The following is a 27,368-nucleotide window of genomic DNA, read 5'->3' as shown; positions in this document are numbered from 1 at the left end:
TCCACGTGAGGCAGTAAAGTAGATGAGAATATGAGTGAGATCGATATTCTTATGGGGTAGCTGTGCTTCTGCCTTATTTTACTAAAAAGTCACAATTCCCAATCTTGGATTCTCAGTCCGTAGTGGCACATTTCTTGTGATATAACTGATGAGGACATACATTTGTTGTTACATCAGAGTTGATGTAAATGGAGCAGACATTTTCAAAAGGGGTTTTCAGCTTCATAGATTGGTTCTGTTGATTTTATATGTGTCTAGGACTTGCTTTTTTTTTTTTTTTTTTTTTTTTGAGATAGAGCCTTGCTCTGTCATTCAGGCCAGTGTGCAGTGGCATGATCTCAGCTCATGGCAACCTCCACCTCCGGGTTCAAATGATTCTTTTGCCACAGCCTCTCAGGTAGCTGGGATTACAGGCACATGCCGCCACATCCAGCTAACGTTGTATTGTTAGTAGACATGGGATTTCACCATGTTGGCCAGGCTGGTCTCAAGCTCCTGACCTCAGGTGATCTGTCCGCCTTGACCTCCCAAAGGGCTGGGATTACAGGCATGAGCCACTGCACCCGGCTGTGCTTCTAAGACAGAGAAATTCAATGGAAGAGCATGCTGCTTTAATAGAGTGGAGTTGGTGAGGAGTGGGGTGGGGAAGAGCCCAGAGCCAAAGAATCTTGAAAATACTTTTTTGCAATAACTCACCCATTGCAGACATCATTTCCAATCATGGCAAATATAACGATGGCGGGATGGTCCAACATCTTGTGTCTAGACAAGCTGAGAAGGCATAGGTGGAATCCAAATGTCAGAGATTTGGAAACCTAGCTTTGTAGCCAGTGACACAGGCAGGGCCTTTGAAAACAATCTTGGTATGACCACCCTGTTGGCAAACTTTTTGCTATTTTTCTTTCATTTTAGTACAGGCAACCACCATTCTCATTTCCCATTTATTCTCCATAATTATTATCCCACTTGCCTACTAGAGAAAGGCCACATAAATGCATAAAATTGAAAAGAGTGGATTGAAGTCCTGGGTAAACAGACACAATACTGTCTTCTTGGCATCTTTCACAGCAATTTCATCAGTAAGCACAGGTGAATTATTGGATTACTTATATCCATGTTCTTAGAATATCCTGGCAGCTGTGGACCCACAGTCAACTTTGAAAAGGCAAGGGCTTCTTGAGGCTTCTGGTCAGGACAACTCAAGCCTTGCTTCTGAACTTTAAGCCCCAAATGAGCACAAAAAAGTTTTCTCATTCATAAAGCAGGAATATGACATCATCCTTTTGTCTTTTCAGTTACTTCTGTCAGACCTAAGTTTTACCCACTTTGTATGCATCTTTATCACCCTTCTTTGAGGACATATGCAAATTAATCACTTTCTATGCTCACTGGCCCAAGGAGTGCTATCCTAGAGTTTGGAGAGTGACTAACAAGCTATTTATGCTCAGTAAAAATGATTGTGGGATAATAACAGTTTTCATGCCTTATTCAAAATGAGAAACCAAATTAAAAACAACTTCTTATCTTCCGCTTACCTTTCTATAAATGTCTTCAGGTTTCGGGAAGATGCACCTGAATAATTAAAATTAAGAAAACAATTAAAGTTAGTGAGTTCAATTTCACACCATCAATATGGGAGTCTGATTGACTGAACTCATGAAAGCAACATTACTGTTTGGTCAAAGGTTGTTCCGACCAACACGCCAATGGAAATAATTTCCTTCCAATCAATTTCTATAGTGTTTAATCCTGGAACTCTCCTTAAGGGCCTTTCTGTTTATTTAGCAGTATATTAACATAACCAAAATTTATTTGGATTCAGGGGTCTTCAGACATTTCCTAAGCATGAATGAGTAAACCTTCTAGTAGATGTGAGAAAAAAGTACATATCTACCACCAAAGAGACAAACTACTGAAAACATTAAGGAATGAGTTAAAGAATTAGATGAAAATGAAAAGAATGTTTTAAGAATCACCCACCTCCTTAGAGAGCCCCACTTAATCTCCTTCTATTTTTCCTGCACACTCCTGGAGCTCCTGCAGGCTGTCTGACCAGCACAAGGTTTAGATTGTAGAGTTTATATATTTCAACTCTTATAATGATATGAATGACCATCCTGCCCCAATCCCTGTTACCACCTGTAACATATCTCTTATCTGAAAATCCAGGCCAGGTGTGATGGCTCACGTCTGTAATCCCAGCACTTTGGGAGGCTGAGGCAGGTGGATGACTTGAGGTCAGGAGTTTGAGACCAGCCTGGCCAACATGGGGAAATTGCATCTCTACTAAAAATACAAAAAATTTAGCCAGGCATGGTGGCACATGCCTGTAATCCCAGTTACTCAGGAGGCTAAGGCAGGATAAATGCTTAAACCTGGCAGGTGGAGGCTTCAGTGAGCTGAAATCATGCCACTATGCTCCAGCCTGGGCAACAGCAAGACTTCATCTCAAAAAAAAAAAAAAATCCTGTGTGTTGAATACTTATTTTATTCTAGGTGCTGTTAAACATTTATAGCTCATTTAACCTGTGGTACAATTGTGTGAGGTAGGTACTGTCATATTCCCACTTTTAAATAAGGAAACTGATCCCCGCTTAGGTGGCTTTCCCAAAGCCACACAGGTACTCATTTGAAGGACTGCAGTTTAAACCAGTCCCTTCCATCTGCCATGCTGAGCTCTGGCTTCCTAATGTTCCTATAGGCTGCACTTGAGAAAGAGGGAACCCAAACCAGTATACTGCCTTTCTGTCCCCAAGAGGCAGATCCGCTACAAATAAGTGAGTAATTGTCAGGTGGGTGGTGCAACTCAGTGGATGAGCGGAGAAACACCATCCAGTTGCCCCTTTCCACAGGAAGATTTTCCTATAACTTCCAGCCTTGGAAGCTTGGGGACAGGTGCATTTCCCGCAGACCCAGACATGTTCTTCCAGTTTCACACGGGAAAAAAGGGCAGTGCACAGCCATGGAGTCTGTGCTGGCCTGTGTGTCACTGAAGCTGTGTAGCTATGCATTGATTGCCTCTGTCACATACGGCTGGTTGCAAGCTGTACAAGCAGCACTGATGTTCTCTTGGTTGATTCAGGAATGTTAGCACATTAAATGGATATTGCTTTATGTCCATTTTATTATGGTAAAATACACATCTCATTTCATCTTTTAATCCCTTTTGAGTGTACAATTCAGTGGCAATAGTTGTTGTGCAACCATCAGCACCACCATCTCCAGAACTTTTGCATCATTCCCAAACCAAAACTTGAAATGCATTAAAGAATAACTTTCCATTAGCTTCTCCCTCCAGCCCCTGATAACCACCCTTTTACTTTCTGCCTGTATGCATTTAACTATTCTAGGCACCTCATGTGGATGGCTCATGTCATACTCACTCTTTTGAGTCTGGTTTATTCTACTCAGCATAATGTCCTCAAGCTTCATCCACATCACATTTTGTTTATCCATCCATTCGTTGATGGCCATTTGGCTTGTGTCCACCTTTTGGTTGTGAATAAAGCTGCTATGAACAGTCCCTGCTTTCAAGTGTTTTCAGCATATGGTATACCTAACTGAAAGTACTGGGCTGTATGGTAATACTACATTTAACTTTTTTAAGAATTGGCTATACCATTTTCTTTCTTTTTTGTAGTGAGGCAAGGAATCATTATAATTGTTTTAATTTCAACTTTTATTTTTGATTCAGGGGGTACATGTGCAGGTTTGTTACTTGGGCATATGTGTGATGCTGAGGTTTGGGGGACAATTGATCCCATTGCCCAGGCACTGAGCATAGCAGACCCAATAGGTAATTTTCTTTCTTTTAAGTTCCAGGGCACATGTGCAAGATGTGCAGGTTTGTTATACAGATAAATGTGTGTCATGGTGCTTTGCTGCACCTATCAACCCATCACCTAGGTATTAAGCCCCGTATGCATTAGCTATTTTTCCTGATGCTCTTCCCATCCCAGCACTCCCCCGACAGGCCGCAGTATGTGTTGTTCCCTTCCTGTGTCCACATGTTCTCATTGTTCAGCTACCACTTATAAGTAAGAACATGTGGTGTTCCATTTTTTGTTCCTGTGTTAGTTTGCTTAGGATGATGGCTTCCAGCTCCATCCATGTCGCTGCAAAGAACATGATCTCATTCCTTTATATGACTGCAAAGTATTCTGTGGTGTATATGTATCACATTTTCTTTATCCAGTCTATCATTGATGGGTATTTGGGCTGATTTAATGCCATTGCTATCATGAATAGTGCTACAATGAACATACATGTGCATGCATCTTTATAACAGAATGATTTATATTCCTTTGGGTATATGTAATGGGATTGCTGGGTCAAATGGTATTTCTGGTTCTAAATCTTTGAGGAATTGCCACACTGTCTTCCACAATGGTTGAACTAATTTACGTTCTCACCAACAGTGTAAAAGCGCTCCTATTTCTCTGCAACCTTGCCAGCATCTCTTTCTTGACTTTTTAATAATCACTATTCTGACTGTCATTTTCAATCCTTGCCCCCCTGCTTCCCTCCTCACATCTAGTACTCCTGTGTCTATCCTTGTCATCTTTATGTCCGTGAGTATCCATTGTTTAGCTCCTACTTGTAAGTGAGAACACACGGTACTTGGTTTTCTGTTTCTGCATTAATTTGCTTAGGACAATGGCCTCTAGCTGCCTCCATGTTGCTGGCAAAGATTATTTAGTTCTTTTTATGGCTGCATAGTATTCTATGGTGTATATGTACCACATTTTCTTTATTCATTCCACTGTATGGGTACCTACGTTGATTCCATGTCTTTACTATTGTGAATAGCTTTGTGATGGACATATGAGTGTGTATGTCCTTTTGGTAGAATAATTTATTTTCTTTTGGCTATATACCCAGTAATGGGATTGCTGGTTCAAATGGTAGCTCTCAAAGTTCTTTGAGAAATCTCCAGACTGCTTTCCACAGTGGCTGAACTCATTTACATTCCCACCAGCAACGTATAAGGCTCTTCTCTGCAGCCTTGCCAGCATCTGTGGTTTTCTGACTTTTTAATAATAGTCATTCTGACTGGTGTGAGATGGCATTTTACTGTGGTTTTGATTTTCATTTCTCTGATGATTAATGATGTTGAGTCTTTTTTCATCTGCTTGTTGGCTGCTTTTGCTCATTTTTTAAATGGGGTTATTTGGTTTTTGTTTGTTCAATTGTTTAAATTCCTTATAGATTCTGGATATTAGACCTTGGTTGGATGCTACGGTTGTGAAAATTTTCTCCCATTCTGTAGGTTGTCTGTTTACTCTGGTGATGGTTTCTTCTGCTGTCCAGAAGCTCTTCAGTTTAATTAGGTCCCACTTGTTTTTGTTTTTGTTACAACTGCTTTTGAAGACTTAGTCATAATTTTTTTCCCAAGGCCAAGGTCTAGAATGATATTTCCTAGGTTTCCTTCTAGGATTCTTATAGTTGAGGTCTTACATTTAAATCTTTAATCCATTTGAGTTAATTTTTGTATATGGTGAAATATGCTGTATGGTGGAATATATGGTTCTAATTTTATTCTTCTGCCTACGGCTATCCCAGCATCATTTATTGAATAGGGATTCCTTTCCCCATTGCCTATTTTTTTGACTTTATTGATGATCAGATGGCTGCAGGTGTGCCTTCTTATTTCTGGGCTCTCTATTCTGTTCCATTGGTCTATGTGTCTGTTTTTGTACCAGTACCATGCTGTTTTGGTCACTGTAGCCTTATAGTATAGTTTGAAGTTGGGTAATGTGATGCCTCTAGCTTTGTTCTTTTTGCTTAGGATTGCTTTGGCTATTCAGGCTTCTTTTTTTGTTCCATATGAATTTTAGAATAGTTTTTTTCTAGTTCTGTGAAGAATGATATTGGCTTGGTAGGGATAGCATTAAATCTATAGATTGCTTTGGGCAGTATGGCCATTTTAACAATATTGATTCTTCCAATTCATGAGCCTGGAATATTTTTCCATTTTTTTTTTTTTTGCATGTGTGTCATTCATGATTTCTTTCAGCAACGTTTTTTAGTTCTCCTTGTAGAGATCATTTACTTCCTTGGTTAGATGTATTTCTAGGTATTTTATTTTCTTGGGATATTAGAAATGGGATTATGTTCTTGACTGGCTCTCAGCTTGAACGTTATGGATGTATAGACATTCTACTGATTTTTGTACATTGATTTTGTATCCTGAAACTTTGCTAAAGTTGTTTATCAGTTCCAGTTCCCAGAGCCTTTTGGTGCAGTCTTTAGGTTTTTTGTTTTGTTTTTATGGAGTCTCGCTCTGTTGCCCAGGCTGGAGTGCAGTAGTGTGATCTCAACTCACCACAACCTCTGCCTCCTGGGTTTAAGCGATTCTCCTGCATCAGCCTCCCGAGTAGCTGGGACTACAAGCGTGCATCACCATGTCTGGCTAATTTTTGTATTTTTAGTAGAGATGGGGTTTCACTACATTGGCCAGGCTGGTCTTGAACTCCTGACGTTGTGATCCACCTGCCTCAGCGTTCCAAAGTGCGGGGATTACAGGCGTGAGCCACTGTGCCCAGCTGTTGTTAGGGTTTTCTAGGTGTAGAATCACATTGTAGTGAAGAGAGATGGTTTGACTTCTTCTTTTCTTATTTCGATGCTTTTTATATCTTTCTTTTGCCTGATTGCTCTGGCAGGGACTTCCAGTACTATGCTGAATAGGAGTGATGAGAGTGGGCATCCTTTTCTTGTTTCAGTTAGGGGGAATGCTGCCCAGGAATTATTAAAAATGCACATAGTCTAGCAAATTAAGAGTAATTAGTTCATTTCAATGTGCATTTGTTCCTTTACCTACTCCATTCATTTCTTGAGCACTGGTGCGTGTCTGCCATAAAGCAGGGATTAACAGATGAGCTGGACACAGCCTCAATACCTTCCCAGTAGTATCTATGGCGGTAGACACATAATTGAGCACTGGGAACATACATTTTTTTTTTTTTTTTGTCTGTCGCCCAGGTTGGAGTGCAGTGGTGCAATCTTGGCTCACCATAAACTCCACCTCCTGGGTTCAAGGGATTCTCCTGCCGTAGCCTCCCATGTAGCTGGGATTACCAGTGCCCACCACTGTACCTGGCTAATTTTTGTATTTTTAGTAAAGATGGGATTTCATCATGTTGCCCAAGCTGGTCTCGAACTCCTAACCTCAGTTGATCCACCTGCCTTGGCCTCCCAAAGTGCTGGGATTACAGGCATGAGCCACCACACCCAGAAAACAATTTTAAAAGGTTAGTGAAAATCCAGTCCCAATGCTCAAGAAGATGACTAGCCAATGTGATTTGAGGCTTATTATCTCTGCTCAGGGAAGGTGCCGGATTTTACAACACTGAGTGCTCAGTAGAGGGGATCCTGTCTTTCTGGGTGTGAGTGGTCCCTGTTGTCCTCCAGAGGACAGAAGAGAAGGAGCACAGCCCCCACACACTGTGTGAATCTTGCAGTGGCACACTCATCGGCTGGGCCCTTCATTCATTTCATTCCAGTCCCCGGACTCTTGGCTTCTTATTTTCAGTGAGATAATAGATCAGGAGATGTTTAATTCTCATTCTTTGATTTTTTTCTTAATGAGAAAGGAAAACCAATGAAAGCTCAAGCCATGAGTGGGGAAAAATGAAGCAGCAGGTCAGAGCAATAATTTTCTTCATTGTTTAGGGTACAGCTGGGAATGTGAGGTGTAGAGCACCCACAGAGCTTGGAGAAAATTAAAATGAAAGCCTGTTGTCACAGGCCACGTGGTCTTCCCCTCCTGTGCCCACACCCCTGTGTCGCTTTGCCATTCAGGACAAAGATGGGAGACCAATGGCAACTAGCTATGGTAAATTTTTAAAAAGCAATCGCAAACAGCCACAGAGTGAGGACTTGTCTGTCTGTTAACCAAATATCTGTTTTTCATAGTAGGTATCCATCCTAGGAGCCTAAAATTCTCTTTACTCCAAGGTTCTTGTGCCTTCTTTATTTCCTTTTGGAAATCTTTTTTTTTTTTTTTGAGATTATGTAATTCGCTTATATAATTCCCATAATTACACTGTTTCTTCTTAATTTCCTTTTTCTGTTGTTCTGCTATCCTTTTGCCAGACTCAGCAACGTTTTGTGTCTTTTCCCCATTCCTATTGTTTTTCTTCAACTGCATATAGACTTCTCCCCAGCTGCTTGTCGTGTTGCTGCTGCCGCTATCATTAGAGAAAATGCTCACTGCAGCAAGAAAAGATAGATACCTCCTAGCCTGTGGGACGTGGCAACGTAAGGCAAACATTTCAGGAACTGGCACTTTGTCCTTAATAAGTCTATACTCTGATCCCTGCAATCATAGTTTGGAGAAGTGAAAGTGGTCTGACCTTGGAACAGGGGCATTTTATTTATGTGTCAAGTTGGTCCAAATGGAGAGCCCACCTGTCTCCAGTGAAGAGAAGAAAAGGGCCTTTAAAGTCAGAACTCTGATTCACCCAGTCTCTTTTAAATAAGGTGCAGGGCATTGAAAGAAGAGAAAGGTTTACATAATCCCAGCATTGGTTATCCCTTCATAAATACATATTCAGAAACACCTTTCTGGAGTTGATTTCGGACGATTCTCCCTTCCCATGAGCTCTCTAGTACTTTCTGGTTTCCTGGGCTCCACAATTTGGTCCTGTAGCCAGAAAGCTAGGGCTTTAGTGCTCCACTCTGCTGTGCTCTTCCTAAAAATTCACTCATGGTAACTCCAAGTAATGGGAGGAAAGAATAAGAAAAAATGCAATGGGGATTTGCCCTCCTTCCTGGGACTGCAACTCTTTCAGTGGAGAGGCAATCTTCCTCCAACCTCCTTGGAATTCTAGGCGCTTGTATGTCGCCACTATTTCTGCTGTCACTGCCAGGAGGCCACTTTTCCATCTCTAGAGTGAGAACTAGAGGGTTTCTTCTTGAAGTGTCCTCTCTGTGCCACTGGCCACTTCTGGGTTTTGGGCTGCCTTGAGTCCAGGTTGGGAGGTAGCAGAGGTCAGCACAATGCTAACCTCCCTCCTGGTTTGGTGGTGGCCCTAATTCTGGTTTTCTTCTTCACGTAGCCTGCTATTTACTTTACAGAGTGCTCCAGCTATTCCATACACTCTGTCCAGGTTTTATAGCTATTTTCAGTGGGAGAGACAGGGTGGGGTTTGTTTACTCCGTTGTACTTGAAACCAGAAACTGGAATCTGTTAAGAAGAGTATGAAAAGATCTTGAAAAATGTGGTGTCATACACTGACCTCAAATACATCTATTAACATTATTGAACATGAATTAGAATTTTAAATATTGTAGATTTTGCTTCCATTCTATGATTTAGAAGGCATTTTCAGGAGAATGATTTGTATAATCCAATTAAAAAATCCATCATGGGCCGGGCGCGGTGGCTCATGCCTGTAATCTCAGCAATTTGGGAGGCTGAGGCGGGTGGATCACTTGAAGTCACGAGTTTGAAACCAGCCTGTCCAACATGGTGAAACCCTGTCTCTACTAAAAATACAAAATTAGTTGGGCATGGTGGTGCATGCCTGTAATCCCAGCTACTCTAGAGGCTGAGGCAGGAGAATCACTTGAACCTGGGAGGCAGAGGTTGTAGTGAGCCAAGATCGTGCCACTGCACTCCAGCCTGGGCAAGAAGAGTAAAACTCCAACTTTAAAAAAAAAAAAAAAAAGAAAGAAAAAAGAAGAAGAAGAAAAAAAATCCATCATGAGAAATTTAAATTCTTTCACTTCTCTAAAAATATTTGCTTGCGATAAGCAGAAACATTAAGATTAATATATTGACCTTGAGCTCAAAATAGTAGGCACTTAACAATTCATTGTGGCAATTGCTGATGGTGTTTCTACTACTATAAATGCTTTCAGATTTACAAGTGTGGTTCTGAATTTCAGTTAAATGATTCTCTAAAACAGATTTTTAAAGGAATGTATAATAATAGCCTTCCCACAGTGGCTGGGATCTGCCTCCAGTCTCAAAACCTGACATAGCCCCACAAACATCTTTCAGCCATGTCACACTTCTCTCTCCCTCTTCCTCAAAGATGTCCTGCCCTCAGAGCCTTCCAGCTCTGAGTCACCATCTCCCTGTCCTTATTGGATTCCTATTATGTCTTCAGGACTCTCAGCTCACATTTTTAACTCAGTCTTCCTCTACTTGTCAAGACAGAGTTAAGTGCTTTTCACGTCCGGAGGCCTCAACTTGCCTTTATTCCACTTCCCTTTTACCAGAAGCACAATGACTTCCATTTTTGTCTCTTTCCCGTTTCGTTTCGTGAAGGTCTCCCTGAAGGCGGGGGCTTTGTCTTTCTCATCTTTCTATTTCTAGCACCTATTGCAATATTGGAGAGAAAAGAGAGGAGGGGAGTGGTGGGGTAAAGTCAAGTGGAAAATAAACAGAAGGAAAGTGAAAGAGAAGAGCAGAGGTAAAAGGCTCATCCCGGGATGCTTTGGAGCTAATAGAAATGGCAGCTCGCTCAAGCTATCAATACAAGCAGCAGATAACTTTCTGTGATGTCCTTTATCTCAAGCCCTAAACAAAAGACATCTGTTGAAAGGACATCCCACTAGGACTTCAGGAGCCCTGGACATTGCCAATGACATTAAAAAAGTGTAAGGCATTTGCTTCTGAATTTTCCCTCTGTAGTTGTGCTGTTTCAAGCAGTGAGGGATAAAAATCCTGACAAAACAGATGGATCAAAAGCACACACTCCTCACATTACAATCACTGTCATGCCCTGCTCCTATCTAGATCGTTTGAGGAAACAGTAAGCCAGGAAGAGTTGCATGGGTACGTACTAAGAAATAGTCCCACTTGAATCAGAGTGTCTCCATTATTTAATGAACCTTTAAATTTCAAAACCTTGAAGGTATTAAAAATGAGAATAATAAATAATAAATACACGAGTAATAAAAGAGTGATTTGTTTCCCTCTATATGAGATATGTCATATTGAATTGTTTCTTTTTTAAAAGTTTCTAGTGATTGGCCAGGCACTGTGGCTCATGCCTGTAATTCCAGCATTTTGGAAGGCCGAGGCAGGCAAATCCCCTGAGGTCAGCAGTTTGAGACCAGCCTGGCCAACATGGTGAAACCCGTCTCTACTAAAAATACAACAATTAGCTGGGTGTGGTGGCACATGCCTATACCCAGCTACTCCGGAGGTTGAGGCAGGAGAATTGCTTGAACCCGGGAGTGGAGGTTGCAGTGAGCTGAGATTGTACCACTGCATTCCAGCCAAGGCAACAGAGTGAGGCTCTGTCTATAAAAAAAAAAAAAAAAAAAAAAAAAAAAAAAAAAAAAAAAAAAATTGCTAGGGATTAAACACTGTATCTTGGAGATGCATTTTGTCCTTAGCAGAAACAGCAGGTTTTGATGCTGTAGGCATTAAATATATCTATAAGCATTTGCCTTTTAGATGAATCATCTCAAAACTTGGTACTAGAATCTGTCTCTGTTGCTGTCACCATACTGTATCAAGGCTCCCCAAACAGAAATGTCCTCATTGTTTTGTTATAAATCATTTCTGCCATTATCCTCTCAAGGTTTTGGGTTGAGATCAAATGCTCAGCCCAGTAGTTGGGCCCACCAGAGACTTCCTGAGTGCCTGCCTGAGTTTGACAAAGGTGACTTCTTCACTTCTTTCCAATACTCTTTTCTGTGGCTTTTAAAAAATTGTTTCAAAATTTTTCATTTTGAAATGATTTCCAAAAAGTTGCAAAAGTAGAATGAAGGATTTGTATATGTCTTCACTCAGATTATCTGAATGTAAACATCTTTTTTTTTTTGAGACAGGGTCTCACTTTGTTGCTCGGGTTAGAGTGCAGTGGCACAAACATGGCTCGCTGTAGCCTCTACCTCTGGGGCTCAAGCCCACTTTAGTCTCCTGAATAGCTGAGACTACAGGTGTGTGCCACCACACTGGTTGATTTTTTTTTTTTTTTTTAGTAGAGGGGGTCTCTCTATGCCTTAGCTTGCCTCGAACACCTGAGAGATCATGCAATCCTACCTGCTTCGGCTTCCCAAAGTGTTATGATTATAGGCATGAGCCACTGTGCCTGGCCACATGTGAACATCTTCAATAATTACAGCACAATGAGGACAATCAAGAAATCCACACTGGCATAATACTATTGCCTAATCTATAGACCTTATTTACATTTCACTAACTGTCCCAGTAACGACTGTGTTCTGGGCTAGAATCTGATTTAAGATCACACGCTGTGTTCAGCGATCACATTTCCTTAGTGTCCTTTTAATCTAAACTGATTGCTTAGTCTTTCTTTGTCTTTCATGACCTTGACACTTTTAAGTAGTACTAGCCTTTTTTTTTTTTTTTTTTTGATAAAATGTTTCTCAATTTTAGTTTGTATTGTTTCCTCATGATTAAACTCAGGTTATGCAATTTTTGGCAAGAATACAATAGTAGAAGCTCAGTTAGCTAGTTAAAGATACAAAACCTATTTTGTTCCATAATAGAGATCACGGTGGGAGACAGGGTTACAAAAATAATAAGTTCTTATGTGTGTAACTGAATTCCGCTAAGCCTGGATTAATACTTATTTATAGTGTGTCTCTTCATCCTTATTTATTTATTTTTGGCCTCTATCTCGTTTCAAGAAGGTCACTTTTGATAAAGAGGACTGGCAGAGTGCTGGGTTCCCTGGGTTCAGGTATTTAATTCTGACATTCAGCATACTCCAGGGCAGGAGTTCGCTGTCTTGTCAGAGTAGGTAGCTAGTCAGACATGAGCAGGGCAGGGGAGCCTCCTGCCCCCAGGAATGCTAGGTGACCATCTCTCTAAAATAATAATTGGTCACAGCCAGCACCGGGGAAAAAACCGGCTCCCAATACATAGAAAACACCTGAAACTGGTGATCACCAGCTTCCCCATAAGATCACAGGAGTCAGGTGAGCGGACCCAAGCATACGCACTAAGAGGCAAAACGGTGGTGTTTAACTGGTATTTGACCTTCCTCCAGGAAGACTTGTGTGGGAAAAATGCCTCACGTGAGCATGTGTATAACCTCAGTGAACACACTGTGCAGAGACCCCTCCCAAGTGCTGGCACACCACGTGTGCATATAGAATGCCAGCATTTAAAATCCCAAGTCAAAGGTCAAACCATACACGTGAATCTCTCCTGTCACCTGCTTGGCCCCTTCCAAGGGTACTTTACTTCCTTTTGTTCCTGCTGCAGAACTTTATTTATTTATTTATTTCCCAAGATGGAGTTTTGCTCTGTCACACAGGCTGGAGTGCAGTGGTGAGGTCTCGGCTCACGGCAACTTCTACCTCCTGGGTTCCAGCGATTCTCCTGCCTAAGTCTCCTGAATTGTTGGGATTACAGGCATGTGCCTCCATGCCCTGGCTAATTTTTTGTATTTTTATTTTAGTACAGATGGGGCTTCACCATGTTGGCCAGGGTGGTCTCGAACTCCTGACCTCAAGTGATCTGCCTGCCTCAGCCTCTCAAAGTGCTGGAATTACAAGTGTGAGCCACCATGCCTGGCCACTGCTCTAAAACTTTTAAATACACTTTCACTCCTGCTCTAAAACATGCCTCGTTCTCTCCGTCTGCCCAATGCCTCCAACTGAATTCTTTCTTCCGAGGAGGCAACAATTGAGGTTTCTGCAGACCCATATGGATTCCCTGCTGGTAACAGTCTGAAGCAGCAAAGTGGTGATTTTAGAAGCCAGAACCCAAATAGGGGACAGTGTGGCATGGTTGAGAGCATGTTCTTTAGTATGAGATAGACAGGGCTTAAGATATACTGCCGACAAGCTAAAGGACCTTGGGCAAGTTACTTAACCTTTGTGAGCCTCAGTCTTCTCATCTGTAAAATGGAGTTGCTCTGTGGATTAAATGAAGATGGAGTGTATAAAATACTTAACAGAATGTCTGGCTTAGAGAATGTAAGGTCTTTCAGGCTGACTGACTGCACAATGGACTGCATGGTAACCTCCGTGACCTGCATGTACACCTCCAGATGAGTCCCTGCAACTAGACAGTCTGAAGTAACTGGATTATCACAAAAAGAGAAGAATGACCAACCCCTGCGGTGCCTAATTAACTTTGAGACATTATTCTATTGTTTCTTATTCCCGCCTCAACTGATGAGGCAATGGGACTTTGCAACTGACCTTGCTCAACTGACAGGTAAACCTCGTGACTCCAGACCCTACGACCCCCTCCTAGCTTGAAAAAACTGCTCTGAACTGTAACTTTATACTGCATAACCTAAACCTATAAAACCAACTCCTATCCCACTGCCCTCTGCTGACTCTCTTTTCAGATTCAGCCTGCCTGCAGTTAGGTGAATAAACAGCCATGGCGGTCACACAAAGCCTGTTTCGGGGATCTTTTCATTCAGAGTACACTTAACAGAGAAGATACTTAGTATTAGCTAAAAATGTATGAAATAATAATAGCAACCTCAAACAACTCTCCAGCGAAATTCGTACATTCTGCTAATGGATGGCCCTGGAGAATTGGGCCTTGAACAATGGTTCCTGGCAATATTGGTGGGTAAAACATATGATTAACTGTTTAGGACCTGTAAGGACATCAATCTGTTGTGTCTGGCTTGGAGTAAGGCCTGAATAGTGGTTTTCTTGCGCCCAGGGCAAGCTCCTTTGACAATCTTCTTGTCTATTGAGGAAACAGATTTTTTTTTTCTGTCAGATCTCTTTAGGTTAACAGCAGGACAGACTGCTCCCTCGTGTCTATTTTTGTTAGGATCTCTCTCAGAGGCAGCATCTCTCCTTTGACTGGACACTGAACGGGAAGAAAAAAAAAATATTTTCCTTTACCCAGCTTAGGTGTTGCAGCTGGGGCCCTGCCTAGATTGGCCAAAGGCAGATTCACAGGAGAAAAGAAATAGAAGTTTATTAATATGTGCATTGCACATTTATCTACATGGGAGCATCTAGCAATGTGTAACCCAAAGGGGCAATTAGAACTTGGCTTGTATATACTACCCTAGACTAAAGGGAAAGGAATTTCGGAGTCTGAGTGGGGGAAGCAAGTTATGGGAAGGGAAGGAGGAAAAGTATGGTAAATCGGGGTTGTTTAGCACGGTCTCCTATGCAGATTTAAGTTTAAGAGTAAGGTGCCTTCCCCACTGATAACAGGTGTTAAGAGTCCTCCTCCTCCTGGTACAGGGAGTGGGAGACACCTTTACAAATGTCCATTTCCTTTATAAAAGAAAAACTGTCCTTGCATCTGCCGGTTCTAAATGGCCTTTAGCTCAAAATAATCTGTATGCCAAAGAGGCACATTGTGCAGGGAAATATTTTGGTGCCTGTCAACAGCCAGGACCTGGTGAACTCTCCGGAGCTGTTTCTCACTCTTGCAAGCCTTTCTGACTCATTGGGCACTGAGGTCATCATCCTACTTTCTCCTGTGGTTCCTTCTCAGACCAGTGCTGTGTTGAGAAAACAGTCCAACAGTCATCCAAAGGGAGCACTGAGCTGAGCTCACAGCATAACTGCAGTGCACACCCAGTCCCTCTCTCTTCTGCGGTTTCCCTTCACTGATTCCGCTCCAGGACCTCCCTCCTCAATCTCCTTGAGAAAGTCTTTCTTCACCCCTCCCTGCCCACATTTTTCTTCTCCTCTCCTCAGCCTTCCTGACCTGAATATGAATTGCACAGGCTAGCCTCAATCTTGCCCCCTTTTCTAGTTTCTCTAGGTCTGCCAGATTTTCTCCCATTTTACAGATGTTTTAACCAAACCCCAAAGAAGGGAACAAGCAAGATGAGGCTTTTTTAGAGTGTGGGTTGAGGATGGGGGGCAGCCTAAGAAGTTCCAGATCAAATGTGGTCTGCAGCAAGAGGGTGGGAAGATGGGCAGGTGAGACTGTAAACACAGGCACTTCAGTGAAGTGTTAAAATTCTCTTATTAAAATATCCAGACATGTCATGTGAGTCCTCTGCTCCCTGCCCTCCCTGTAAGTGGGTGGACAGAGAGGGGAGGCCCCTTACTGTATGAATGGAAGCCTCATCCTAGGAAAACATGCCATTAAACACTTTAGAATTTCTGAAAACAAAATAACCCCAAAGGTTTTGCTAAGCTTGCAAAAACAATATGAAGATGCCCACCAGTGAAAAAGACATTATATTCCAAGCGAGGAAAGTCTTGTTTGGAAACTGTAAGGAGGGCCTGTGGGCATCTCAGTGCCGCCTTCTTGGCAGGCCATGGCGGCCGCAGTGCAGATTTAGGCTTGGGACTGATTTGTGTTCAAAAGCAGATGAGTCTTGCCTTGCAGATTTGTATTTATTTACAAAATGTGTGTGTGTGTGTCTGTGTGTGTGTGTGTATAAATTGTGTGTGTGTGTGTGTGTATATATATTATACATTTTTTTTTTTGAGATGGAGATTCCACTCTTTTGCCCAGGCCAGAGTGCAATGGCATGATCTTGGCTCACTGCAACCTCCGTCTCCGGGTTTGAGTGATTTTCTTGCCTCAGCCTCCCAAGTAGCTGGGATTACAGGGGCCCACCACCACGCCTGGCAGATTTTTTTGTAGTTTTAGTAGAGATGGGATTTCACCATGTTGGTCAGGCTGGTCTCAAACTCCTGACTTCAAGTGATCTGCCCGCCTTGGCCTCCCAAAGTTCTGGGATTATAGGCTTGAGCCAACGCGCCCAGCCCCTACTTAAAAACATATTTTATACCACTTTACTATTTGATTTTCTTCTACTCTTTTTTTGTCATTTATCTATTTTTATGTTCTATTGTGGTAAGAACACTTAACATGAGAACTGTTCTCTTGGTGGATTTTTTAAGTGCACAGTACAATACTGTCATCTCTAGGCACAATGTCACACGGCAGATCCGGAGGACTCACTCATCTTGCATAATTGAAATTTTAGACCAGTTGAATAGCAACTCCCCATTTTCCTCCTCTCCTCCAAGACATTGGAAACCATCATTCTACTCTCTGCTTCTGTGAGTTTGACTATTTAGATGCCTCATGTAAATGGAATCAGGCAGTATTCATCCTTCTGTGACTGGCTTATTTCACTTAGCATAATGTCCTCAAGATCCATCCATGCTGTTGACGTTGCAGAATGTCCTCTGTTTTAAAGGCTGAATAGTATTCCACTGTGTATGTGTAGACCACATTTTCTTTATCCATTCACCTGCTGATGAACATTTAGGATGTTTCCAACTATTGGCTGTCATGAAGAACGCCTCCATGAACACAGGAGTGCACATATCTCTTTGAGATCCTCAATTCTTTTAGATAAATACCCAGAAGTGGGATTGCTGGATCATATGGTAGTTTAATTTTTAAGTTTTGGAGGAAACTCCGTACTGTTTTCTGTAGCAGCTATACGACTTTGCCTTCCCACCAACAGTACACAAGTGTTCCCGTTTCTCCACATCCTGTGTGTCGTCTTCTGTTTTTTTGATAGTGAACCTTCTAACTGGTGTGTGGTGATATCTCATAGTGGTTCTTATGCTTTATTTTAAATAAAACATAATCTTGCCAGTTGTGGTTTTTGCCCACCATGGAGGTTTATCAGTTGGCAAGCTGGATCTAGTTGGATTACCATTTGCCCTTTGATTCTTCTCAAAGGTTTCATGTGATGCTTGACTCGTTTAGGTTAAAAAGAAATGTGTGTTAGATGTACACGTCCCTGCTATGTGAAGGAGAGGCTGAGCTCACTGTCAGGAATACCAATATCGGCCCCACGTGGCTCCTGTCCCCTACGGCACTGGACATCCGTCTTAAAGCAAGTAACTGAACCGCACACCAAGGAAAGTGCAACAACAGAGGCGTGAGCAAAGGGCTTGCCTGGTGAGCCAGGTGGAGTGGCTGACCCGTTCTGCTGTGCATGGGAATGAGGGGGCATAAGCTCACACAGGGATGGGGAGGGATGAATAAAGTCTAGTATTTACTGAGTTCTCACTGAGAATGAGGCCCCCAGGATTAATGCCCAGGTCTTGAAGAGTGAAATCTACAGTATAGGGGTAGGAGGCGGTTCAGCATCCACATTTGTCCCGCTGGCCTCCCCAGCTGGGTACTGCCAGGAGCCATTTACTGATGGGCTTATCTCCCGAAGGGTGGACATTTTTTGCTGGAAAGAGGCTGAAACCCCTCATCTGGGGTTTCTCCTCTACCTTAAGCCTCCACCCCCAGCATGTTCCAGAGATCCCAGCTCAAACAGCCAAGGCTGCTCTCCAGCCCCTTCCAATCCTTAGCCCCACCATCCTCAGGGATTCTTTGGCTGCCTGACCCTCAGTACTGTCTCCTCTCCCCCTTAATTCATGTCCTTACCTCCTGGTTCCTCCCTAGATGGAGTCCTGAGCCCACTCCCCAGGCTGCAACCACCTCTTGCCCCTCAGGAGTCCATCTGCTGCTGCTCACTTCTGTCAATCTCAGCATCCATCACTTCCCACTCTATCCCTAGCTCAGCTTTTTCCTTGCAGAGGGAGCCCCTTCCTTCTACATGATACTCCAGGCCCATTCAGCTGCCCCCTGCTACCCTGACGCCTGCCGCTGTCTCTTGGGGCTTGAGTATTGAACCCTGGAGCTCTTCTGCTACCCTCTAATTCTAGGAGCCACAGGCCTTCTTATTATTAATATGTAGCTTTTGAATTTATTTATTTATTTTTTCAAATAGACTTGTTTCTCTTAAAAACTTTTGAAGTTGATTAATGGGTACGAATATACAGATAGATAGAGGAAATACGACCTGGCATTCTATAGACCAGTAGGGCAACTGTAGTTCATATTCATCTATTGTATGTTTCAAAATAGCTACAAGAGAACAATTGAAATGTTCCTAGCATACAGAAAAGAGAAATATTTAAGGTGATAGATATCCCAATTACGCTAATTTGATTATATAAATGTATCAGATTATCACACATACTCTGAAGATCTGTACATCTATTACATAGCAATAAAAAATAAAGTTATTGCTAACAATGACAAAAAATCCTTTGACATTGAAAAAACAATTGGGCCTGGCACAGTGGCTCACACCTGTAATCCCAGCTTTTAGAGAGGATGAGTTAGTAGGATTGCTTGAGCCCTAGAGTTCAAGACCAGCTTTGACAATGTAGCAAGATCCCTGTTTCTACCAAAAAAAAAAAAAAAAAAAAAAAAAAGTCAGATGTGGTGGTGCATGCCTGTGGTCCCTGGACTTGGGAGGCTGAGGTGGGAGGATCACTTGAGCCCAGGTGTTTGAAGTTACGGCAAGCTATGACCATGCCACTGCACTCCAGCCTAAGTGACAGAGTGAGACCCTGTCTCAAAAACAAACAAGCAAAAAACAATAGAAAAAAAGAAAGAAAAGAAAAAGCAACTGATTTTTCAAAAACACTGAGTAAATAAATAATAATACAGATGGTAGGTGAAATGAGCAATGCTGTTTCACCAGTACCCTAATGCTGGACATTTATGAAGCCCTGTGTTTCTCATTCAGCCTTCAGCAACCCCATGAAGCTCAGGTATGTACCATTCCCATCCCTGTGTGCAAGGTGGGCCATATCAGGTCAGTCACGCACCAGGTTTCATGATGAATTCCACAATGTCACATGGATTAGTTTAAAGAACTAGCTTTAATGGAGAAAAGCTGGGTTTGCAAAAGATCAGAAGGCAGCTAGCTCCATCACCACCTTACCCCACTGAGTTTGGGTGCAACCTCTCCCCCAGGAAGATAGGGAAGATGATTCACTCAAGCTGGCTTGTTGTCTGGGCAACCTTGAATGAGATCCAGGGTCACCTTTGGCAACTGTGCTCACTGAACCATGATCCCCATTTTACACATGCAGAAACAGGCAAGAGGGACTCAATGATTGGCCCAAGGCATACACCAATTCCAGGACCCAAATTCAAAACCAGTCTACTTTAGAACACAGGAGGTGGAGGTTGCAGTGAGCTGAGATTGTGCCACTGCACTCCAGTCTGGGTGAAATGGCGAGACTCTGTCCCAAAAAAATTTAAAAAATGTGTTATAGTCACTGACTAGAGTTATGTGTAGAAGTTTTTGAGATCTCTTACATAAGGATCAGGATGAAAATAGATGTTTCTTTAATTCTTACTATTCAATTTTTAAGAAACACTTTAGTATTCTATTCAACTCTTCCCTTTTTTCCCTTTCTTTCTTGCTGGTTCTGAAAAATAAGTGTAGCCCCATAAATATGCAGAATGTGAAAAGCTGACTTTTCCTATATCTAATAAAAACCTTGGAGAGTAATTGAAGTAATTTGACGTGGGTAGTCAGGTAACATGCTGCGTAATATCAAAAGAGAGTCCACAGCAAGGAAATTCAAGAGAAAATAGGAAGAGGTGCTGGAGAATAAAACCAGAACATTAAATAATGAGTAACTGAGAAACTAAAAATATATCTTTTTAGGATTACAGTCTTAGAAAATTAGTCGAGGATAGTCAAAGAAGTAATACCAGACAAAGCATACATTTTATGCATTTCTAAGGACTGCAAATTCAAAGGAAGAAAATATCCCCTCTTCCTCGTCATTTATTCACTAGACAACAAGTCTGACAGAAGCCACAGCTTTCGAGGAGCACATTTTGACATGATTAGGCTCTCCTCCTGTCTCCTGTCCCTGATTTTTATCTTTTCAATCTTAATTTTAAAGGAATGTTGTCAAGAAAGCAGATCGCAAAAGGAGAACAATTTACTATCAAGTGTCCTAGGTATACTTTTTGGATTATCTTACTCTAGTCTTTATGATTTTATGAACGATGACTGCGTTTATGGTGGGTAGTAAGGTGATGCTGACTTTGCACACCTGGGTGTTGTGAAGGAGAAATGCTGGATTAGAGTCACAAGTTACAAACAGCAGCTTGCAGCCTGCATTTCTGGCAGAATCCTCTCACTCAGTGTCCTCCCGTAACCTCATACCTTTGGCTACAGAACCCTGGACAAGCCCTGTGCTACTCCTAGACTCAGTTTCTGTCAAGTTTTTTTTAGAGGTATTTCTATATAAAAATAAATATCAGGAAACAGAAAAGTAGAAAAAGGTGAAAGCAATCACCCATAATTTATCAAACAATAATTTTCTATATTTTCTGCCAATCTTTCCTATGTAGACTTTTTTTTTTCCTTTCCTTCCCCCCCTCCCCCCTTTTTTTTGTGGAGACCGAGTCTCACTCTGTCACTCAGGCTGCAGTGCAGTGGCGTGATCTCAGCTCACTGACACCTCAGCCTCCTGGGTTCAAGTGTTTCTCCTACCTCAGCCTCCTGAGTAGCTGGGACTACAGGCATGTGCCACCAGGCCTGGCTAATTTTTTTGTATTTTTAGTAGAGATGGGGTTTCGCTGTGTTAGTCAGATGGTCTTGATCTCCTGACCTTGTGATCCACCAGCCTTGGCTTCCCACAGTGCTGGGATAACAGGCATGAGCCACCACACCTAGCCTTTTTCCTTTTCTTTTAAAAATATGGTATAAACTAAAGTGTATGATTCAATTTTATATCCTGATTTTTCTTTTGGCAGTGCCTTGTCTTTCCAAATAAAAATATATTTGACCTTTAGCTATCATTTTCTAGGGCTGCATAATATTCCACACAGATGAGTTTTGCAGTTCGTTCTTTACAATCTTCATTGACAGAGGATATCTGACAGTGTTGGGGGCTATTTGAGTATCTCACTAAAGGAAAAAGAAACTGTAGCCACAGGCCTGATGTTCACTTTGTATCTGTGATGGGTCACATGGCCAGATTTGACTGTAATTGTCTATTAACTATTGGTTGTATTCACACGCAGAGGGATGAGGCTGATCTCTTTCTGCAGATCATCCGGGATCATAGCCCTGTGACTGTGTTATCTTTGTTGGTATCTGAGTGGAGTGAGACAACGTGGGTAGAAGTGTCTCCTCTGTAACTTACTATCTTTGTGGCTGGGGAAGGGGTTCTTGGCTTCTCCGTGCCTCCATTTCCCCAGCTGTGACAGTGTGGATATTATTTTCATACCCAATTCTGAGAAGTATATTTTAACACATTTGGTATTGGGTTGAATGCTGCAATCAATGGGTACATTGTAATTTTTCCTTCCTTTTTCCTCCCTCAAAACTCCCTAGAGCTATTACAATCAGTGGTATCTTAGTACTGAAGAAATTTAATACTACTTGCCTTACACTGTCTGTTGTTGAAAGGATCAACAGAAATAAACATAAAGTGTTCTTAGCACTTGGTAAGAGCTCAGTTAATGACAGTAATTATTTTATTAATAAAAAAATCTATATTGTTCTTAGATGAGGGGGGCATTTATTCTGTATAGAATATTTATTATAAGAAATACATTATTTCTAGGTCACATGTTTAGTTTAAAAGCTTGCTGCTTGGAAAATTCCTCAACATGTTCTGTTAATTAGAGATAGCACAGGGATAGCAAATAGGTTTAACTTCATGTGCCAAGCCTAATTTGTTGATGATGATTGTCAGACGTGCTGTGTTTCAAGAACTGCTGAGGCAGAATCTGAGCATAGCAGACAAGAGTGCCAAGGCTGATTAGCAGTATCTTTCCCAGGCTTAGGAAGACAGAGTGGCAACACACACACTGTTTACCATCTCTGCATTATGGTGTTACAAACATGACTTGGCAATTCACTAGGCGTTAGCCAGGCCATGGTTTATCAATCAGAAGTTTCATCAGATTCTTGTGGCAATAGACCACTTCCAGGTCTAAGGGAAGGTTGAAACCCACACAGGTGAAACTGAAAACTTCAACCCCAGCAGAAACGTGGGAGACTCTGCACCACTGGAGAAGGCAGAGCTTTTGCAGTGACCTTAGCTTTGCTCAGCTGTTGATCTGCTAATGCTCATTTAGGTCTTGCCTCCTGAGCCTCCAGCATCCTGTGCCTTGGCTTTGCTAGAACTTTGCTATGGGTGAATGATCTGCTCTTTCGGTCTACCCCTTGACTGCAGCTTGCTTTCGTTCTCCTTTGCTGTGGGTAAATGGCTCTAAGCACAGGGCCCTTCTTTCAGAAAGGGCAATGGCGTTGGAAAGGAGACTGTTCATTTTATTCTGTGGTCCTTGTTATGTAAATCTCAGCTTTTGAGGTACTTATAAAACAAAATCAATCATTACAGGGTAAAGGCTTAAATGGAAAGCTACATACCATTTCTTGAAATATTCTGGTAGTCCCTGTGATTACAGTGGTTTCTTTTCCATAAGCGAAGGTAAATAGATTTTTCTTTAATTCTGAAACAAATACATATGTATATATTTAAGGTCAGGATACTAACATGAAGAAGTTAAAAAAAAACATGTTTCTATCACGTTTTTAAAAAGTACTGTTCAAATGAACTCAAAAAAATCAAATCTCTGCTGACAAGTTTTCTTTGAACTGTGAATGTAATATTGGCAGTTGTTATGAGAAGCAGTTCTATGAAATGAGTTGCATGGGTGTTGTAAGAGTACTGCTGAAGACACAGAACTTTTTCTTTTGTACAAAGACCTCCAGAATCATCCCTTTCAAATATTTTTTTAACCAAGAACTGCTGCACATTTCTTGAGCAATCACTCATCTTTATTAACTCTGTTATTTTGAAGCTAACCATGTTTCCTTTTTTTTTTTTGGTTGGTTGCTATAAAGCTATGGTTGGCACTATTATTGTCCTTCAGCTCTGTTCTCCCTTCCTGCACTGTAATAGAATTTTTAGCAAAACCCATGTCTGTCCAGAATGAGGATTGCATTTCCTAGCTTCTCTTGCAGCTAGGAGTGGCACATCACTAAGTTCTGGGTGATGAGATGGAATTAGAACTATCCAGTGGCAATTTCTGGTAATGTTCCTTAGGAAAAAATTGGATGATGATTCTGTTTCCTTTTCTGTACCTTTTCTTCAGTCTCCTGCCCAGACTAGGAATGCTGCCATCTTAAACTATGGGGATAAGGTTCACATTGAAACCTTATTCAATGTGGAGGGGTCAGCTGGAAGGGGCCTGGATCCCTGAGAACTACATGGAGTTGAACTCCCATATCAATTCTAGATTGCACATTTTCTAAAACTTTCTGTGTGAGAGAAATAAACTTATATATGTTGAATCTCTGTTCCTTGAATCTAATGCTAATGGACACAGAGCTTACAGACAAATTTGACACCAGTATCAGGCTATAATTATACATATTTTAAGTCATTTTCTTGACTCCCTTTTGTCTCATCTTGGAGTTTTCCTTTTCTTTTGCTTAATTTAGATGTAAGTAGCTTAATTAATGCAATGAAACTTAGTTTAATTTAAATGTAATTAAATATTGTGTTCTCTATACTGTCATAGGCTTCCTAAAATCTTTTTTGAAACAAGACAAGATATAAACTAAAAAATAATAATTTAGCTTAAAATGTTTGCATAATCTTCAAATATATTTTATCTTCTTTTCATTATAATAAGTTCACATCTCACAACCTTACATATAATACTGTTTATTAAGTGTTATATGAAATCTTACTCATTGTATTACAGTGCATGGCAACTGTCTCAGTGCTTCAGAAAGGCAAGCATATATTCTGTTTGGGCATTGAGAATACATTGTAAATAGTGTCTATTTTTTGAAGTCTAAGAATACCAATGATAATGTTTTTTAATAGAAGACCAAGATGTCTGAGCAATATTTTAAGTGTGAGATTTTTGTTTTGTAGTAGAATTTTGAGGTGAATGATGTATTTATTTTTAAAAATCACAGCTACCCATGCACATAGCTTAAAAATTAGTTTACTTAATAGATGTTTATTGAGCACCTGCTACATTCCAAGTATTATTCTAGGCACTTAAATTATATTGGAAAATTAAAAAACATGATCCCTGCTTCTGTGTTGTTGATATTTCAATATAAAAAGACCAATAAAAGCATTAAACATTATAAAAAAGCAAATAACAGTGTATGCTAGAAAGTTATAAATTCTATGAAGCAAAGGAGAAAAAAGACATGAGAATTAGAGTGGCCAGAGGAAGTCTAATTGAGAAGCTAAAATCAACAAAGACTTGAGGTGGTGAGTCTCCTAGAACCAAATAACTTACCTATGTGTGCATATGAGACTCGTGATGATAAACAGCAACTCCACACTTCCCTCCAGTATCCATGTCTCCATTGCCATAGGCAACCAATTCCAACCTTAACTGGCTGGGTCTTTTGATATTTTTCTTTTCATCTCTAAAGCAACACACTTTTAAGGCTGCTTCTTGATTTTTAGTCTTTGACGTTATCTGTTCATTTCTTACCCTAGAAGAGGATTTAGCTATTGACAACTAATCTGTGATTGCTTTCTATTTTCTTTATAACTTTTTTATTTCTGTAGAGTTAATAACTGCCTTTTGTTTCTTTCCTTAATTTTCTAAGTATTTATCATTGTATTAGTCTATTCTCATATTGCTGTAAAGAAATACCTGAGACTGGGTAATGTATAAGAAAAGAGGTTTAACTGGCTTATGTAAAGGAAGCATTGCAGCATCTGTTTCTGGGGAGGTCTCAGGAAGCTTCTAATCACGGCAGAAGGCAGAAGGGGAACAGTCATGTCACATGGCAGAAGCAGGAGCAGGAGAGCAGGGGAGAGTGTGCTACGCACATTTAAACGACAAGATTCCATGAGAACTCACTCCCTTTCGTGAGGACAGTACCGAAAGGAATGGTGCTAAACCAGCAAGAGAAATCCACCCCTGTGATTTAACCACGCCACATTTTTCATAAGCCTAAAACTACTTTTTTTTTTTCTTTTTTCTTTTAAAGCCTATTAAAAAAAAGGGCTTGCCTGGCTGAACTCAGCCTTCCAGTTCTCCCTTCCCAGGCACGTCATGTGAGTGAAGCCTTCTTAGATCCTCCAGCCCAGCCCAGCCATTAAGTAATGTTATCTCGTGTCATATAGAGAGGAAAAATTGGCCAGGCTAGCGCTGCCTGAATTCCTGCACCCTTCAAAATGTGAGATATAATAAAATGACTATTGTTTTAAGCCACAAAACTTTAGGGCAGTTTGTTACACAACAATAACATAGATCTATATTAGGTTCTCCAGAGGGATAAAACTAATGGAATATATATTTAATACTTAATCAACTCGCATATATGGAGAGAAGCTAAAATGGAGTTCTTCCAAAGGCTTCACAGCCTGTCAGAGATCTCGGAGGTAAACCAGACATGATAAGATTCAAGCAATAGTGATGCAGCATATTCTGATTAAATTTTTTAGGCAATGTCCAATGTCTTTTTTTTTTTTTTTTTTTTTGAGATGGAGTCTCACTCTGTTGCCCAGGCTGGAGTGTAGTGGCACGATCTCGGCTCACTGCAACCTCCGCCTCCCGGGTGCAAGCCATTTTCCTGTCTCAGCCTCCCAATTAGCTGGGATTACAGGTGTGGGCCACCATGCCAAGCTAATTTTTGTATTTTTAGTAGAGACAGGGTTTCACCATGTTGGCCAGGCTGGTATCGAACTCCTAACCTCAGGTGACCCTCTCGTTAGGCTATTTCTGACTCTCTTTGGAGGTATAGCTTGCTTGAGTTTAATTTATGAGGCTCTGTTAAGCTGAATCTTAGGAAATAAATCACAAAAGATGGGCTCCAGCAGTAGGGTTGGTGAAAGATACATGGGGACGTTTGATGTGAAGGCTTGAGGTGGGGAGTAGATTAGGATAAAACTGGGTAACTTAGAGACTAGACAGGCTTTAAGGCTTAATCCAGGGACCTTTTCTGCTAGGAAATTTTAAGAAAAGGGTGGATAAGTTTCTTTCTAATGTGGTTGGAGGTCAGGCCAGCATAGGGCCAGGAAGGCAGATTAAAGACCTTTAAAGATTCCTTTCAGTCCTTTGATATTAGCCACATCCCAGAGTCCTGTGTAACCCCTAACTCACTGCATAGAACAACTAGGATGCAGCCTCGGAGAGCGATAAACATGGAGAATATGACTCACTGTGGACTCAGAAAGACTGGCAATAGGCTAATTATGCAGAGGTGAGGGTGGCTGCAGAGGAGGTCCTAGGAGTTCACATACAAAAAGTTTAGTGAGACAGCATTGTACATTTTGAATTTGGACCAGAAAAATAGTACAGGGAAATAGACTTCATAGGCATTGTGTTCAATAATTCATGAGCTGCTAGACTCAGACAGGGCTTCCTACCTGTTACGTTAACCTCTCGCTAAGATTTCCTCCCCTCCTGTTCTCTGAGCTTAGGGCAGTTGTAACTCTGTTCTGGCCTTTCCCAGACACAGATTTGATTCTAACCCACTGTATTAGGGTAAACATTAAACTGTGATAAAAGTGGAGACAGTTAAGGCTGTGGATGCTTATACGTCTGAAAAGATTAGTTGTGACATAGCAGATGGTTTTAATGACCTAAATGGCATTTCTCAAAGGATGCTCCATGAAACACCAGTTTCTGTGAAACTTTCTCATAAAACATACAT

At 41.3% G+C, this 27,368-nt stretch overlaps 1 protein-coding gene across 3 annotated transcripts in view; it reads right to left on the bottom strand.

Annotated features, from left to right (window-relative positions):
* The window catches only part of AOAH (acyloxyacyl hydrolase), a 234,654-nt gene that overhangs the window by 35,052 nt on the left and 172,234 nt on the right, over window positions 1-27,368 (bottom strand). For all 3 annotated transcript variants that reach the window (XM_003930743.4, XM_074379815.1, XM_074379816.1), the window contains 3 exons: window positions 23,097-23,179; window positions 1,536-1,572; window positions 697-771 (listed from right to left, as the gene is read on the bottom strand). In XM_003930743.4, the coding sequence (XP_003930792.2) occupies window positions 697-771; window positions 1,536-1,572; window positions 23,097-23,179 (195 nt within the window). The remainder of the gene's footprint in view (window positions 1-696; window positions 772-1,535; window positions 1,573-23,096; window positions 23,180-27,368) is intronic.

This window comes from Saimiri boliviensis, chromosome 10, assembly GCF_048565385.1.
Source record: "Saimiri boliviensis isolate mSaiBol1 chromosome 10, mSaiBol1.pri, whole genome shotgun sequence".
Lineage (NCBI taxonomy): Eukaryota > Metazoa > Chordata > Mammalia > Primates > Cebidae > Saimiri > Saimiri boliviensis.
This window is presented reverse-complemented; position numbering and strand designations above follow the sequence as displayed.